The sequence below is a fragment of the Corvus kubaryi genome, unplaced genomic scaffold (genome assembly GCF_017639235.1).
Source record: "Corvus kubaryi isolate FWS band 111438036 unplaced genomic scaffold, C.kubaryi_AGA036_p1.0 37187, whole genome shotgun sequence".
NCBI lineage: Eukaryota > Metazoa > Chordata > Aves > Passeriformes > Corvidae > Corvus > Corvus kubaryi.
In genome coordinates, this window is record NW_024581053.1 from 1,454,490 (window position 1) to 1,472,021 (window position 17,532).

Here is a 17,532-nt window from a genome sequence, read left to right on the forward strand (position 1 = left end):
CTAGTGAAAAGTTGCTCAGTTCCACCTAATTTGGCTCTCAAGTGCTAAAAGATCTACTCCAAGCGCTAGAATCCCTTCAGCTCAGCCAGATGCTCATTTCCCAAATCCTGTGCCTCGGATCCTGTCCAGGGCTGCACAAACCTCTGGGCCGGGGTGAGGGGACCCCCGACGTGGGGAGCTCTGCCCTCTCCGGGCACCGGCCGGTCCTGCTCGGACACCCCGGGGCTGCAGCGCCCACGCTCAGGGACACCCCGCACCCACGGGGGGCTGCACGGCCACCTCTCCCCCGCCCTCCTCCACGGCTGCCTGGGCAGCGGGGGCTCAGGAGAACGGGAAGGGCCGTCTCTTGTCCCCCCTCAAATCTCCTCGCCGCCGGGCGGGAGCGGCCGTGCGGTGGCCGCGGCAGGGAGCGGCTCCTGGCCGTGTCCCGGGGGGAGGCGGCCGGGCCGGGGCCGGGCCGAGCGCTGTCCCGTTTATAGGAGGGCGGCGGGCGCCTGCTGAGCCCTCCCCGTGCCGCAGACGCAAACGGGGCGGTGGCCCCGGTTAAAGGGGAAACTTGACAGCGCCGCCGCCCGCTCCGCTCCGCGCCCGCTCCGCCGCCAGCGCGCTCCGCTCCGCCGCGATGTGAGTACGGACCGGCCCGGCCCCACTGAGCGGACACGGGCTGGAGACACCCGCTCTGAGGGTTCTCTAGGGAGAGGGGCCAGGGCAGCCCCCTCCCCTCTTCACCGACGGGGGAGATGGGCTGGGGAAAGTCCCCCCAACTCGGGAGAGGGTCCAGGAGAGCCTCTGCCAGGGGAGCCAAGGGAAGAGGGGCTGAGGGCACCCCCGGAGAAGAGGGGCCAAGGGAGCCCGGTGGGCTGAAAGGGGCAGGGGTTGACGCCCCCTCCTCCCCGCCCCCTGCCCTCTTCGCGGGGGTCGCCAGAGCAGATGAGCCCGGGAAAATTCCCCCTGGGGTGGGGGCTGACAGAATCACCCGCACTGGTCCCATGAGTGGGTGGACAAGGGACCCCCGCCCTCCTTTCCCTGCGGAGTCGGGCCGGGGCAGTCCCTCGGGTGCGATGCTCCGGGATCGAGCCCTCCCGCCGGGGGCGAGGGCGAGGAGCACATTCCCTTGGGGAGAGGGGATCGGAACCGCTCGGGGAGAGGGGCTGGGGGAGCCTCCTTGGGGAACCGCCCCCCTTTGAAGCTCCCCGGGGAGGGGACTGGGAGGAGCCCCCTCGGTGGGAGAGGGGGAACAGGCTCGGGGGACCCCCAGGGAATATCGGGGAGCGGGCAGAGGGCTCGGACCCCTCTCCGTCGGCGGGGCCCGAGGAACAAGAGCCCGGGTGCAGGGCACTGCCCCAGCAGCATCCCCCGAGCCGGGCGGGGCGGAGCGGAGCGTTCCTGCTGCCCCCGAACAGACGCACGGACAGACAGACACACACACTCAGCATCATCCCTGTCCCGCTGCAGCTCTGCCCTTCACCACCGCCAAGATGCTGCTGCTGCTGCTGGGGATCATCGTGCTCCACGTCACCGTGCTGGTGCTGCTCTTCGTCTCCACCATCGTTAGTGTGAGTACGGCTTTCCCCCGCTCCGGGGTTCCCCGGGGCAGGGACATGGCATGGCGAGAGCAGAGGGTGTTATTCTTATTTCTGGCCGTTTTTACAGCCTGGCTTTTAGCAGGAAGCTTTAATTGGCTGGTTTCTGGCTTCACTAACAGTGGGATTTTGGAATCTGGGAGTTTGTGCTGTCAGGTGAACCTGGTGGGATGCGTGGCTGTGTGCTCTGCTGGGTGCTCAGGGCTTCCCCGCTGATACAGAGACACAAGGGCTGTTGGAAACCATCTCCTCATCCTCCCCGGGCTGGTTCACATCCAGGAGCAGCCTCGGAGCACCCAAAATCCCCTCCTTTGGGGTGATGCTGCTCTCCCCTTTCATAAGGAGCTCCACCTGCTAATGGGCTTCAGGCACAGGACCGGAACAGCCGGTCTGAGCAAAGCCCTTCGAAACGGGGCTGGCTGGGCACTGACCCCTCAGCACAGCAGTTCTGCTCCCCAGCTCTCCTCCCTTGGGGCAGGGAATAAGGCACAGCCTCTTTTTCGTAACCCACCTTCCAAGGCGGAATCTTTGTGAGCAGTGGCAAGCCCGAGGGCTGGATGCAGCACAGAGGCTTCCCAGCACTGTCCTGGGGCTGCAGCCCAGTGAACACGTCAGCTGCTCGGGAGAGGTTTGAGTTGGCTTTAAGGCAGCTCTTCTGTGGAGCTGGTGACTTCCAAGCTTGCTTCACCAGGGGCTTCTTTCCCAGTTGTTGTTTTTTTGGGTTTTTTTTGGGGGGGGGGTTCTTTTTCTTTTTTTCTTTTTTCTTTTTTTTTTTTTTTTTTTGGTGATCATAGTAGTGGAAAACGTTACAAAAATCTTCCGAGCCGTTAGGAATCACGTGGAAGCATTCAAATGTCCCGGCCAGGCAGCGGGCGAGGCCGGCGAGGGGAGGGAAGCGCGGCCCCGCGGGACTCGCTCCGTGTTTAAAGAGCATAAAGAGCTTCTGTTTTCGTGCCGTTGGGGCGAACGCGGCTAAAAGCAAATCTCGGGATTCGCTTTCCAAGCCCCTCTCTAAGGAAAAGCGCGTCCCTGGGAGCGCCCGGCCGGGCAGGCACGTGCGGAGCTGGGGCTGCTCGGGGCCGCAGCCTGGGGGGGACACGGACACGGACACGGACAGGGACAGGGACACGGACAGGGACAGGGACACGGAGAGGGACACGGACACGGAGAGGGACACGGACGCGGACAGGGACACGGAGAGGGACACGGACACGGACAGGGACAGGGACACGGACACGGAGAGGGACACGGACAGGGACAGGGACACGGACAGGGACAGGGACACGGAGAGGGACACGGACACGGACAGGGACACGGACAGGGACACGGACAGGGACACGGACAGGGACACGGACACGGACACGGGTGGCTGCTCCTCCCCGGGCCCCGCTCACGGGCTCTGTCTGTCCCGCAGCAATGGCTGGTGAACGGCGAGCACACGGCAGACCTGTGGCAGAACTGCAGCTCCGGAACCGTTTTCCAGTGCCTGGCGTCCTCCACCAACGGTGAGTGCCCCGGGACCAGGGCTGCGCCCGCACGCCGCTTGTGTTCTGCTCCCGGACCTATGGAATCGAGGGGGATTTGCCTCTGTGGGTTATTTGTGATTCCTTCTTGGATTTTCCTGCATCCCCGGAGCTGTTCCCTCCCGCCCCATCCCCTCGCCTCCTCTGCTCTGTCCCCAGCGGGAGGAGCACGGCTCAGCTGTGTCCCGGTGCGGGCACACGGGGCTGGCCCGGCAGTGGGGGATTGCTCCCCCCTCCCCTCCCGGTCCCTGAAGTTGTGATGGGGCTTAGCAGGAGAGCCAGAGCCGCTGCCCACCGCTCTGCCCGGCTGCCCTCGGGCTGAGGGGCAGCTCCTGGCAGCGCCAGGGCAGGGTGACACCCTCACTGCAGTGGAGGTGACGGCTCGAGCCCTTTTGGGGGGCTCTCCTGTTTTTAGCACGTTTTTCCAGTTGGATGTACAAACACGAGGTGGTTCTTGGGGCAGGGCCGCTGTGCGCCTGTCACCCTGCTGGGAGCTGAGGGGCTCTTTTTGTCACAGCTCCCTCTTGCTCTGCTTGTGAGGGGTCTGAAAGATGCCCACGGGGCCCTGAGGACGCTCTGTCTCCAGAGGACACTTGTCCCCTACCTAGAAATCTGTCCTGCGTTTTGCTGCTGGGACAGGCTGAGTTTTTGGGCACAGCCCTGGAGTTTGCTGTGGAGCACCGTGGGGATGTGCTGAGTGCTCGGGCTCTTCATCCCGTGGCACCTGCACACCTGGGGGCTGAACAGGCACCGCGGGACCGAGCTGGGGCAAGGCTGATGTCACACTGGGTGCATCAACCCTGAGCTGTTTGCCGAGGTCAGAAGGGGAGGGGGGTGTGCTGAGACACGGTGACACGGAGTTCCCAGGGTGACCAGTGGTACCAGGAGCACAAAATCCGTGCTCAGAAAGTTGGGCAAGCCCGTGCCTCAGTTTCCCTAGAAGAGAGAGCTGGTGCCAGCGGTGCTGTGGCCAGCGTTTGTTTTGTTAGCCTGGTTTGTGCTTTCCTGATTCTCCCGGTGTGACCCGCGGGTCACACCAGATTCTCCCAGTGTGACTCACGCCGCTGTCACTGGGACAGTCACCCTGTGCCGGAAACGCGGGCCTGGCGAGGAGCGCACCGGTGCCAAGTGGCCCTGGTGAGGGGGACAGTCACCCCGGGAGCATTAAATGCTTCCGGAGGGTCCCTTAGTGGAGGGAGACTGTGAGAGGGCTTTTGGCGATTCCGAGCAGAATCCCCAGCCTCGGGAGCAGACCACTCGCGTTGCCCACGCGGGGAGGAGATGCCGCCGCTCCGTCCCTCGCCTTCCCCGCTGCGTCCCCGCCTGCGCCCGGGCTCGGTTCGCTGCGAGTGAGGCTCCCAGCGCTAGTCTCTGCTGACGCCTGGTGGTGTCCGGGCCAGCCGGGAAGCGGCTGGATCCCATCCCAGGCCGGGAGCTTTCTGGAGCCGTGTCCCTCATCAGCAGTTGGCTGGGCTGGCTATTGCAGCGTAGGCAGCCCCGCTTCGGGGCCAGTCATGCGAGCTCCGAAACTGCTGAGCCTCCGCTTTGCAATGAAAGGCAGCGCTTGCTCCCAGGAGTCCCAGAGCCGAGGGCTCTAAAGCCTCCCCAAATCTTTTGCTTTTCAAACCTGCACTGCTTTTTCTGGATGTTTACAGGAGGTTCTGTCGGGGCCGTCAGTGCTGAGAGAGGCTTGTCCACACTGTGGCCGGGTGGTTTCCCGCACACCTGCTGGTCCTGAGCGTGTGGGAGTGTCCAGTGTCTGTTCCCAGAGCTGCTGGAGCCACTCCAGTGCTGGGTTTTCATCACTAAAGGGACTATGGTCAAGATGAAAATGTTAAGAATGCAGCTGAGCAGCTGAGCTGGGTTGATAGCCCTGATCCAGTGGACGGGGTCCCTGCCCATGGCAGGTGGGTGGAATGAGATGATCTTTAAGGTCCCTTCCAACCCAAGCCATTCTGGGATTCCAGGATAAAGTGTCCCAGTGAGCTGCTCTTCGAGTGGAAATTCATCATGCTCAGGGCTTAAACAGCTCTCACTCATGCAAGGCTCTGCTCTGGCACCAGGAGAAGGGGTTTTGCCTGGACAAAAGCTTGTGCCCCATCCACCCTGTAGGAGTGGTGCTGTGAGGACCTGTCTTCCTCTTGTGGGACCCTGGATACAGGGTGCAGAGCCCTCCACTGCTGTAGGAACACAAAATCAAAGGGTATTTCCTCGGCTTACGTAAGGCTTTTAAGGTCTGTTCGTACAAACAACAAAAATGCCACATGGTCTCCTTTCCAGCAGGTCCTGCTCCCTCCCTGCCCTGTCACCACTGCAGGGAGCTGCTGTCGGCCACTCTTTGGGGCAGTAGTGAGGTCACGGGGCAAGGATGCTGTGGCAGAGCCACCTCGAGGCTCACACTTCTCTTCTGCCTCATCCTCACAGCCCTTTCCCAGGAATTTGCTTATTTTCAAAATTAGGAACGGTCCCGTACAAACAGCACAAACCAGCCTCAGTTTCAGCTCCCAGAGCAGAGGCTGTGATGCAGTGGGCTCCAGACAGCCATAAAAATTCATATCCCTGTGCCAAGGGTGGTACTGAATGGTTAATCCTGGAGTGCTAAGGTGCTCTGGGGAAAGAGCAAGGAATGTTCGTTGGGAATTTTGACAGAATTTTCAGTCTTTATGCAGGGGAAGTTTTTGCTCTGGCCCTCACCGTGACCTCTGGGGTGTGGTTATTTCTTCTTCTCTTTTCAAAAAGCAGTGGGACTCAGTAAGTGGAATTTGGGAATTAGATGGTGCTGGGTCACCTGCATTCCTCATGGATGGGGACTTTGGGGTTGCTGGTGCTGTGATGCCCCCTTGGTGTCAGCTGAGCCTCCCCGTCCTGTCACACAGGGACCCTTTGCTCAGGTGACCTTGGTGTGGATGCCCAAGGAGAAGCAGAACTTTTAAATCCAGCTGCCAGCAGGATTTGCTTTCGTTGCACACTGGGGCAGGTTCTGGGCTGGGCTCCTCACCCTACAGAGCATCCCACGGGGAGGGACCAGGCAGCAAAGCAGCGCCAGGGCTGAGCTCGGCACTGCCCAGGTGAGGATTCCCGGGACATCAGCAGACCCTGGGTACAGCTTGGCCTCGGTGGGGACTGAACTCCCACCTCCTGAATTCCTCTTGGCAGGGCTCAGCCCCTGGGTGTGTGCGAGGGCCGATCCATCCCGACGGGAGCCGAGGGCACATTCTCACTCCTTGTCCGTGTACAACCGCCTGCTTGTTGCTGTGATTTTCGCATTTGCTGTTAGATAATGCTTTTTTTTCTTCAAGAGGCCGAGAACTATGGAAAAAATGTTGCAATCTTTGCTTCGTTTGCGCTGTCAGACATTCCTGGAAAAGACTTATCTCAGGAATTCAGCTCTGAATCCCGGGACTGTGGGTCGGCAGGGCCATGTGCCAGTGCCGGCTGTGTGGCCCCACGGCCAGCTCGGGGCACGCGGCCGGGCCCAGCAAGTGCCTTCAAGGAGATTCCATCCCAAATTTCCAGACAGGGATATTTTTTCCACCAAAAAAGGCCTTTTCTTTCTGGCACTGAATGTTTTATGCAGGCAAGAAGACTTTTCTGCCTGGTTGGGAAAGACCCCAAAGCCCATCCAGTGCCAGCCCTGCCATGGCAGGGACACCTCCCACTGTCCCAGGTTGCTCCAAGCCCCAGTGTCCAGCCTGGCCTTGGGCGCTGCCAGGGATCCAGGGGCAGCCCAGCTGCTCTGGGCACCCTGTGCCAGGGCTTCCCCACCCTCTCAGTAAAGAATTTATTCCTAACATCTAAAAATCTCCTATTCCAAGAGAATATTTTATATTTCAGAGCAGTTTGTCCCATAACTTTCTTGCCTTCAATAGGAAAGGGATTTCCTCTGCTTAAAACCATTTTTTTATTATTGCTTGTTCTTCTTACAAAGAGCATCTGATAAGGGGAGGTCGGGAACTGGTGCTGTTTTTTTCTTAGATGGTCCAGGTGTCTTTGGCTCCCAATTTTTCTGTGAAAGGTGAGGTCAGACAACTTTCCCTGCCATATTTGTGCTCTGGCCCACAGAGGAATGGGAGGAAGAAGGCAACGTGTGGGCAAACAATGACTGTCAAACCAGAAGAAAGGGTGGGGGAGTCCCCTGCAGAATGTGGTGCTGGAAAATCCTTCAACCAACGTTCTTTTGGCCTTGATGAGACTCTCAGATGTCCCTGTGGGTGCAGGCTGAGTGACCCTGCACCAGGTCTGTGGGCCAAGGCACCACTGCTCCCTGCTCCTGCTGCCTGGACTGGAAATCACTGGGAGCTGGTACTGGCGTCCTTGGGAGGATCTGGGCATGGAATGATGGATCTGCCACCTCAACACAGGCCGGCAGGAGGTCAGAGCCCGAGCCAGAGACCCACCAAGGGTCTGGGAAAGGAGCTCCCTTGGGCTTTGTGGAGCTGTTGGAAGGAGTTTTCCATGGTGCCAGCAGCTTTCTGCTGCCTCAGCTGCCTCAGGAGTGGCCTCTGTGGGATGTGAGCTCCGATGGGATGTCGGAGTATGGCAGCTCTGGATGTCCTGGCCTCATGGACTTCTTGGATGGAGCTTCAAGGAGAAGGAAAGGGAGGAGAGCCAAGAGGAAAAGGAGGGAATTCCCAGTGGGATTTCCAGGAATACCTCTGGAATGTCTGACTCGGTGCTGGTGGGAGGTTGGGCCACAGCAGGAGAAAGCTGCAATGGAGCTGGGTTTTCCCTGGATTTTCCCTGGGACAGCACAGTGCCTCAGCTGGACAGACTGCGAGGAAGTTGTCCCCACAGGAGAGGGGTTCCCTGCAGCCCTGGGGCTGTCGGGGGCAGTGGGGGGATCTGGGCTGTGCAGAGCAGCACCACAGGCACCTGAGCTGCTCTGACCTTGGCAGTTCTGAGGGGCCTCTGTCCGAAGCGCAGCCCAGAGAGTGCTGCAGCTGAGCTGCTATTTCTGCATCTCCAGTTCCCCCCTTTCCAACCCTCTTTGGGGTGTTTGAATGCCAAAACCCCTGCAAGTCCCAGCGCTTTGCTGTGGCCCAGCCGCTTCAGAGCAGAGGATGTGAGCTGGGCTCAGGTTCTTGGTCAGGCCTTGACACCTGAGGGTCTGCTCTGCAAAAACCCTGCTCAGAAAATGTGGCTTTTCCTGGCAGCCCTGGGCTGGTACCTTTGTGCCTGTGCTGTTCCTGACCCTGCTGAGATTTACCTTCCAGCATGGAAGCAGCAGGTTTTACAGTTGTGGGCATGAATTTCCCCTCCTTCCAGCTTTGTCTGTATTATATGCCACAGTTACCTCCTTAATGGATGTTTTCTCCTGCAGAAGTGGTTGCTTTTTGAATGTACAGAGTGCACACAAATGGCAAGGGGAAAACTCCACCTGCAAAACGTTCCCATCAGCTGCAGATCCCAGCACAGCAGGATTTTTAATGCACAGCACTAATTTAGGGATGTCTTCCAGCAGGGGATGAGCTGAGTGCTCAAATAAGTGTCTTCAGTTTGCACTTTGTTTTTTCTCCTTGGCTATGTCCAAAGAGGATGTGGGGGGTGTGAATTAAACCCTGGGGAGGCAATGCCTCTCCTTTCGGACCTCTGCTCCTGGCCAAGAGCACCTTTTTCCCTGCCCTGTCAGTCCTGTCTGGGCATAAAGCCTCCCTGCAGCAGGCCTGGGGCTCTGCTGGAAGGGGCTGGCTTGGCTGCTGTCTCTCTGGGAGATTCAACTGCAATTTCTGCTCTGCGTTCCAATTTCTGCTCCTGAGTTTCTTTCTTTCATGCTGGATTTTAGGGCAGTGAAATACCATCTTCATCATCCCAGGGCTGAAGTCTTTTCCCTGCTCTTTAAGCAGTGCTGTGAGCACATCAGGCTTGCAGAACTTAAGGGGAAATTCAAATTTGTTTTGTAAAAACTTCTTGCTTTTTGTCTGTGGCTGCCTGAAAGGGCTCTAAACCCACTCCCGCCAGCTCATCTCCGGAAGCGGCGTGCAGGGTGTTATCTGCCCTATCCACGCTGTTTCCTTTCCTTCTTCCTCCTGAAGAACAAAGATATAAACACAGAGCTGAAGAGATGCAGGGGAAAAATGGGATCACCAGCTCACTGCCCAGGGGAAACCACAAATAACAGCCTGGGACTAAACAGTGCTGACAGCCCGGCTGCAGCTCCAGCCCGGCTTCCCTCCGGGAAACTCGCTGTGCTTTTGAAATCCTAAGGGCTGGACACAGCACTAACAGCAAGGGGGTTAAAGGCACGTGGGGCTGAGGAGGTAAAAACCCTACCTGCAGTTATAGGGGTGATTTAAAATGTTTTAAAGGCAATCAGCTGTCCTAATACAGCTGAAGTCTGTGGGCAGCTGGCTTGGAGTTAATGGAGTTCTGGAACTCACTCTTGTGTGTCTCACTCCTGGGCTGGGATCCTGCCCTTTGTTTTCACAAAGGAGGCCAGCAAAAGTCAGCAACGGGCTGGATGTGAGCGGGCTCAGAGCTCTGGTCTGTGGGATCATCTCCTGATTTCCCTGCTCCCAGGCCGGCTGCCGAAACCCTCCGGCCACAGTCGGCTCCCCCCTCTGTGCTGCCTTTCTCTTCCTCTGACACGGCTCTTTATGACAATGGGATTTTGCAAAGCCCCTATAAATCATTTGCATTCAGAACCAAAAACCAGGCAGGGGAGGCGGATGCAATTAAAGGGCAGCTCAGCTCAGCTCAGCTCGGCTTTCCGTCTAGACAGCCTTCTCCTAAAATAACCGGCAGTGGCAGCATCCACCTCCCAGCAGAAAGGGCTCCTCTTGGGCCGGATCCCGCGGCCTTTGCAGTCACAAAAGGCTTGGCTTTCTGGGTCCTGGATGAAACTGCAGGGCTTGACTTTGGCTCAGCCGGTGCATGGAGCTGGACACAGCTTTGGGGCTTGGGTGAGAGGAGGGCTCAGCTTCCCAGAGCTGGGAGGGGAGCCCTGTCTGTGCTGAGGAAGGGAAAGAGATGCAGTTCAGCAGCTGCACATCCTCCAACCACATCTCTGGTCTGATCTGAGCAAGGATTTGTGATGATTTTAGTGGTGCTGGAGCTGCCTCATCCCATTTCCCGCTGGTGCATCACGGCCAGAGCTGAAGGGGCAGGTGGGGCTGGGGCAGGGGGGCTTTCCCTGCCTGGCTACCTGAGATAGGGGAAATATCTTGGACATTTTGTGTGCACATTGCAGTGAAATGCACCCTGGGATTTCCTGGGAGCAGCAATAGCTGCTCCTTCCTAAGGAATGGCAGCAGCTGGTGCAGGGGAAGCCGGCGCACTGGAGTGAGGGAAGGGCAGCAGCTCCCTGATGCTGGGGAGAAGCTTGGAATGGGAAGTGTGACTGGGAGGGGAAGGACCCGGCTGGCTGTGAGGAGCCGGGGCTGCTCTGCTGGTTCCAGAGCTTTGGGAGCAGGGACTGCGTCTGCTCCAGTGCCTGAACATCCAGAGGCAAAGACAAGGGGTAGAAATCCTGGTCCAAAGTCAAACGCAGCAGACGTGACTGAGCGGCACAGGGTGTTCCCTGCAGCCGTGGATGTGCTGGGAGTGCCCATGGACGACCACGGCCATCCCAGCTGAAGGCTGTGCCTCACTCTCCGGTCCAAACTCCGCCCTCCCTGCCCTGAGTGCAGCTCGCAGGGATGTAGTGGGGACATGTGGTCCCCTCCCTGGAGCAGACGCTGCCCTGGACAGTCCCAAAGGCCTCGTTTGCTGCCCCAAGGTCGGAGGTGGCTGAGCTGAAGGGCAGCTTCATGTGGAAGTTTTGCTCCATTTCAGCCATTTGCTGCAGGAAGCCGATTCTGCGGGCAATCGGTGGGAGTAGAACTGTGGCAGGAACATGGGGCTGAGCCCGAGGCTTCAGTGCTGCCTAATCCCATCCGAGGATCCAGCCCCAAGCATGATTTTTCTGCCTTTCACTGGGTGGTCTGTGCCTCAGTTTACCTGTACTGAGTCCTGTCTGCCTTTCATGGTGAATTAATTGATGTTGCGTCCTCAAAAACCTCTCAAGGAAGCTGCAAACCTGCATTTTGATTTCAGACTTTATAAGGAAAGGGGCAGGCAGAGGTATTTGCGAGCACTGCCTCTTTCTTCAAGCTGCAGCAGCTCATGGCATTTTGCTTGTTTATTTATTTATTTTTTTACGTGGGGAGTTACACACCCACTAAGCCTGGAAATAGCTGAGCAGTGACTCACACAGGGGCTGGTTTAACTGGTCTGCTCTGGGACGCAGCTGCGTTTGGCAGCTGGAGAAGGCTCTTCCAAAAGGTTCAACTCTGCAGGGGCAGAGGGTGTTTTCGTTCCCTGTGTGTTTATTTGCCCTCGGAGCTCGGCCAGCGCGGTGTCCCAGAACTTGCTGCACATGGCTTTGGTGTTTGCAGCGCAGCTGAACAGCCAGGACCCGGCACGGAGCTGGGGAGAGGCTCTGTCTGGGTTTTGCAGGTCGGGGTTGATGTCTCCGCTCTGTTTTACGGTCGATGCTCCCGAGGCAGAGCCCAGCCCTGTGATCCATCCTATTCCAGCAGCTGCTCCGTGCACGAGGCATCCACAGGGCACCCGAAATCCAGGGAGCACCGTGCCCACGCCGGGGATCCCAGCAGCTGGGGCAGCCCTGGATGTGTCCCCAGCTGCTCCCAAACCCCGTGGGAGCCAGGGTGGGGTGGTGGCCCAGGGCTGGCAGCAAGGCCATGGGCACAGCAGGGGCTCCACGGTGCCCACACTGAGGTGTCCGTCTGTCTGTCTGTCTGTCCCCAGAATGGCTGCAGTCTGTCCAAGCCATGATGATCCTCTCCGTCATCTTCAGCGTCCTGTCCCTGTTCCTGTTCTTCTGCCAGCTCTTCACGCTCACCAAGGGCGGCAGGTTCTACATCACCGGAGTCTTCCAGATCCTCGCGGGTGAGTGGGGCTGAGGGGCGGCACTGTCACCTGGGGCCAGGCTGCCAGGCAGGGGCAGGGGCTGGAGGGAATGAGCAGCTTCTGGGGCACATCAGGAGGGCCGTGGAGCTGCTGCCGGCAAAGGGAAGGGAAGGGGGATGAGTAATTCGGGGGGGTTGAGGTCTCACATGCCTGGGATGGGATCCAGCCCTGGGGCCACTGTGCACCCAGGCTCTTCTGCCCTTGCACAGGGAAAGGTGCACGAGGGTTTCTGCCCCAGCCAGGGAGGTTCTGGAGGGACAGGGTGCCAGAGCCACTGGGGCAGAGGTGGGGGCAGCACATCACAGGGGCTGCTGGAACGAGAGCTCTGCCTGTTCCCCAGGGCTCGGGGTGGGATGTTGGGTGTCCAGGGTGCTGTGCTGGCTCTGGGACCCACCTTCACCAGGCTGGGTGAGGCTTCCACAGCTGCTGGCGGGGTGGGGAAAGTCACGACGATCCTGTTTTGGCAAAAGAGGACTCGGTGATTATTTATAAACGTGCCATGAGGGGGCCTGGTGCTTTCCCCATGAGCACAGAGCCCTGGAGCTGCAGGGTGAGCGCTGACTTGGACTGCCAGCTACTATTTTTAACTCTTTGAGAACTCAGTGCTGGAAGGGAGCCACAGTTCATGCCCTACGCTGCAGTTCCCTAAGTACTGATGCTGTAAAGCCCCTGGCTCTGCTTATGTTTCCATGTATGAAACCAGTGGAGAGGATTTTCAAGCGTTCAGGCTAAAAATTGTAATTGTGCTTCAGGGTCCTGGCTGCATTAGGACAGAGTGTCTGGGAAGGAGTCTGATTCTTTCCTAGAGCTTTAGATGTTAAACTAGAAGCCACCTGAGGTCCTGCCACTTTCTCAGTGGAACAACTCATTCACTGAGTTTAGACAAACTTTCTGGGCATCCTTTAAGCAAGTGACCTTCCCAAACCTTGGAGAAGTCCAGAGCTAACCTTTATTGGCATGAGACCCATGAGGAGTGGATCTGCTCAGCCACAGTGCAGGTGGAGTTCAGATCAGTTCACCATCTCTGGAAAGAGAGATGTATGGAAACCCATTACAGCCATGGAGCCAAGGAGGGGAAATGGGCATTAATAATGCAGTTACCTGCCTGAGAGCTCTCTAATAGACCTGGGAGCAGAAGGCTTCTCTCTCCTGAGTGATTCTGGTGAAACCTTATTGTCAGAGGAAGAGAAAATGGGATTGCAGCCCTCTGTCCATGCTGGGTGTCCTGAGGGGATGCAGGGTCAGACCACAGACCCACAGACTCTTTCCTTGTTGGGCCTGAGCTGTGGATCAAAGCCATGCCCAGCCAGTGTGAAGGACAGAAAAAGTGTCCTCATCCCATCAAGCTTCCCTGTGGCCAGGGGGACCTGTAGGCAGAGGTCTGGATCCAGGGGGACCATGCAGAGGTGGGCACTATTGGCCATCCTTGCTGTTCTCCCTGGCCAGGCCCGGAGGAGGAGGCTCAGGTCAGTTTTGATCTTTGTGACCCTAAATCTTGGGGTTGTTGGTAGGAACAGGACATGACTGTGCCAGCACTGCCAGGAGATCCCACCTGGAGGCAGGACAGCTTTGGTCACAGGAGCTGAGCCTGTTCTGGGCTCCTTGCAGCTGCTCGTGGGAAGCCAGGGCAGGAGCACTGGGCTCTGGTGGGTGGCAGAGCTGGGCAGTGCTGCCCTGAGAGCCAGGGGGGAGGGCAGGGGCTGGTCCCCACTGCAGCTGCAGCTCAGGGACACCAGGGAGTGGAGGAAGGGCAGGAAGAGAAGTGTGAGGCCACTTTGGTCTGTGGTGCAGCAGCCAGGCAGGATCATCCCCAGCACCTCCTCCACACAGCTTGGAATCACCCCCAAAGCCTGGCTGGACTTGTCCTGATGGGATCAAGGGCATCAAAAGGCTTTCAAAGGCTCCACTCCATCCTTGGTGGGTCCATCATATCCATGGGTAACTCCTCATAGCCCAGCATGGCAGAGACCATGGTTGGTTTGGGCCTCTCGGGGCCTGACCCAACTTTTACATCCCCCTCTCCCTCTCATCATCCCTTTTATCCCTTCTCTCCCATCGCTCTCACCCCAGAGCTGCTGCCCTGTGGGTGCAGAGGGTGGGCTCAGCCTCGGGGGCTGTGCCTGCCCACATCCCACAGCTGTTTGCAAACACCTGGCTTGGAGAGCTGCCCTGGAGCTTGCACAGCCCCAGCCGGGTTCCTCTGCAGGGCTGGGGCAGTTCCAGCAGGAACAAACCCTGGGAACAAGTGTCGGGAAGCATTTGCCCTCCTGACCTGCCGAAGCAAGACTGGAGCGTGTTCCCAAAGCCAGGCTGCACAGGGGGATGCATTATTGCTCGCAGCAGTGCTGGCAGCTGGCTGCAGCTGGGCCTCCCTCCCTTTTCTCCGGGCCCGGAGCAGGGCAGTGCCCCAGAAGTGCGGCCGCAGCCGTCGCCTCTGGCCGGCCGCGTTCCTGCTGTGGACAATCGCCGCTGTATCTCGTGCTCTGTAGGTGACTGGGCGGCCACACGCCTGTCCCCTGTCCCCCAGACAATGGCTGTGCTCTCTGTGCATGGGCTGGGCAGTGGGAGTTGGCTCCCATGCTTGGAGAATGGAAACTGCTCCAGCGGCGCCTTAATGAAGCGAATTCCCACTTGTGCACTTTCCCCGAACAAAAGGAGCAGTGTCAAGTGGAATTACAGCTCAAATATCACGGTGCTGAGATGTAGGTGGTCCTGAGGTCTGGGCAGGGGATTTGGAACTCGGCTCCAACAACAGCCCCACAACTGTATAATAAAAGTGCTGGGATTGACTAAAAAGCTTGTTTGGGGCAGGAATAGAGCTGGCTTTGTGTGAGCCCCGGGCGGTGCCCACCCCTCATCGGGGGGTTTGTAAGGAAGCTTAAACGCTGCCTACCGGGGCTGGGCCTGGCCCCTGGGACACCCCTGGGACCTGCACAGGCCCTGGCTGGTCAGGGGGTGCCAGAAGCCAGGGAAGAGGAATGGGCCGTGGGCATGAAAGGGTTTGCAGGGAGCTGGGTTTTAAGGAACAGGGTTTGCTGGGAATGGGGTTTGCAGTTGAGTTCCTGGTGCAGCTGTGCAGGATGGGGGGGGTCACAGCCAGAGCATCCTCAGGCCCAGCTGTGTTTGTGGGGTTTATGTCCTGGAGAGGTGATACAGAAACGTTCTTGCTTTGAAAGCCCAGGTCTGACCTCTTGCAGCACCGCAGGGAGGTGGCTCAGGCCAGGGTTTTAAGGAGGGCACCAGGGGAGCGGGATTGGTCTGGAGCAGCAGCCCTGAGCCGGGGCTGCCTGAGGGATGGGTTAGCCCAGGCGATGCCGCAGCTTTGTCTGCTCCAGGGCCTCTGGCTGTGCTTGCTGAGCACGGCAGAGATATCCCTGCTCGCCTCCAGCCACGCCAGAGCCCACAGCATCCCCTCCCCACATCAGGAGACTCCCAGTTTTCCAGGAGCCAGGATCCAAAGGGGCAGTAACAAAACCAGTTCCCATGCTGGTGTTGGGTGTTGTCCTGTGTGACTCCGGGTTCCCAGCAGGGAATGTCCATGCGTGGCCTCACTAACGCGCTCGCTGTGCTTCCCTGCAGGGCTGTGTGTGATGAGTGGCGCTGCCATCTTCACAGTGAGGCACACGGACTGGCACCAAGCCTCGGAAAACACTTCCTACGGCTTCGCCTACATCCTGGCGTGGCTGGCCTTCCCCCTGGCCCTGGCCAGCGGCATCATCTACGTCATCCTACGGAAGCGCGAGTGACGCCGCGGGACGTGGCCTAGCGTGACAGGGGCACTTGTGATGTCCTCGGAGGAGACGGAGGCGGGGGAGAATAGACGAGAAAACGGAAAAGAAAATTAACCAAAAAACAAAAAACAAAAAAAAAACAAACAAAAAAAAGGAATAAACCCTCCCATCCAAACCAAACCCAACCCAACCAACCCCCAGAGGAAACACTCAAAGGGTTCCTTGTTAATTGAAGATGTATATAGTATCTATGGTTTAAAAAACCTATTTATAACACTTTTTACATATATGTACATAGTCTTGTTAGCTTTTGTTGACCATGCGCTGTTTTAAAGCCTAAAGCAAGTGCCTAAGGAACTCTCACTCCTAACAGTGTAACAAGAGCGCAGTGATTTTTCTCTCATGCAAAATCCTCTCTAAGCTGAACTCTCCTGCCCTGTCCCAGCCCATGTTGAACCGTCAGAACCCCCAGCCCTGACTGGTTTTAGGCTGGCGTGGATCAGAGTCACACCTGGTTCCGCAGCCGGAGGGCTGGGCCCTGCTCCTGCCACATGCTGTGATCCAAAGGGCACATCCAGATCTGACGGGAGATGCTTCCAAAAGGTTTGAAGGATTTTGGAGCAAAGGCTTTGATTGCCCCAAGTGCCTAAATGACTTATGTGCCTAAGTCCCATTGCCTTGCCACCACACCCGGTGGGAGCTTGGGCTTTTAAATCACTTAGGTCGTGCTGCAATCCAGCCCGGGCCGTCCTCCTTCGCTTGGGCTGCGGGATTGGGCTGTGCCGAGCACTGGGAACTGCTGCTCCCAGCCTGGAACGTGCTCTGTCCTTGCTGTGGAGCTAAACTGCCCTGAGAAAGAAACCAACCCAGCCTGTCCCTGCAACCCAATACCAGATGCATGAAATGGTGCTATCTATTTACCATTCCTTATCCTGCTAAGCCATTTAACCTTAGTCACTGGAAATTCAGTTAACGACCTTGAGGTAAACAACCAAGCTAGAAATGAGAAATAATTCTGTGTAATATAAATGAGCTATAACTGCTTTTGTACTTAGATTTGCTCTTACTATTATTTTTAATAAAGCATTTATAACCAAGATTCCTTTTTCCCCTCCGTGGTGCAGAGGAACAGAAGCAGCTCTGGCTGGGACCCATGGGGCTCTGGCACAGGAGCGAGATGTGAGTCCTCTGTCTGTCAGCAACGAGTCTGGCCATGAACAGAACAGGCACCAGCACAGACCCCGGGCTGCCTCTGAGGACTCCAGACACTGTTGCTGTTTTTGGTTAATTTTGGTTTTTTTTGGGGTTCTACTTTTTTTTTTTTTTTTTTTTTGCTTTGCTTTTCTGATTTTATACCGTGTGGACTAAGAAGCAATGAAATAAAAATCAGAATAACTCAGGTGCTTCTGCGTTTTGGGGTTTTGGGGGGTTAGAGGTGGACTGTGCTCCACCAGCCTGCCTGCACAGCCATCCCACGGCATCATGGACTCACAGAGTGATTTGTGTTGGAAGGGACCTTAAAGCCCATCCAGTCCCACCCCTGCCATGGGTAGGGACAAAGGGCCACAAATCTTTCCCTTCTGAGGAGCAGGTAAGATCACAAGTGGGTTTTCTCCTGCTGTGGGCAAATTAAAGATATTCTTCCTCACTCTGGATCAACATCTCAGAAGGCAGAAAAAAGCTGAGTGCTTCAGTTTTGGCCCTGCTCTTTGGCCATTCACAGAGTAAACAAGTGAGAGGCATCGCTCAAGCCAACACCTCGGGCTTGCAGAGCTGCTTTGTGTCGAG

General features: G+C 57.6%; 1 protein-coding gene across 1 annotated transcript; it reads left to right on the forward strand.

The window, feature by feature from the left end:
- Nucleotides 1-521: 521 nt before the first annotated feature.
- On the forward strand, nt 522-16,843 carry PMP22 (peripheral myelin protein 22). The gene is made up of 5 exons (XM_042022129.1): nt 522-624; nt 1,456-1,556; nt 2,998-3,088; nt 11,852-11,992; nt 15,593-16,843. The coding sequence occupies exons 2-5, from the start codon at nt 1,479-1,481 to the stop codon at nt 15,757-15,759; spliced, it is 477 nt and encodes a 158-aa protein (XP_041878063.1). The 5' UTR covers nt 522-624; nt 1,456-1,478; the 3' UTR covers nt 15,760-16,843.
- The last annotated feature ends 689 nt before the right edge of the window (nt 16,844-17,532 follow it).

Coding starts and splice junctions, on each gene's coding strand:
- PMP22 (XM_042022129.1), top strand. CDS start 1,479: ATGCTGCTGCTGCTGCTGGGGATCATCGTGCTCCACGTCACCGTGCTG. Junction 1,557..2,997: donor TCGTCTCCACCATCGTTAGT/GTGAGTACGGCT, acceptor TCTGTCCCGCAG/CAATGGCTGGTGAACGGCGA. Junction 3,089..11,851: donor CCTGGCGTCCTCCACCAACG/GTGAGTGCCCCG, acceptor GTCTGTCCCCAG/AATGGCTGCAGTCTGTCCAA.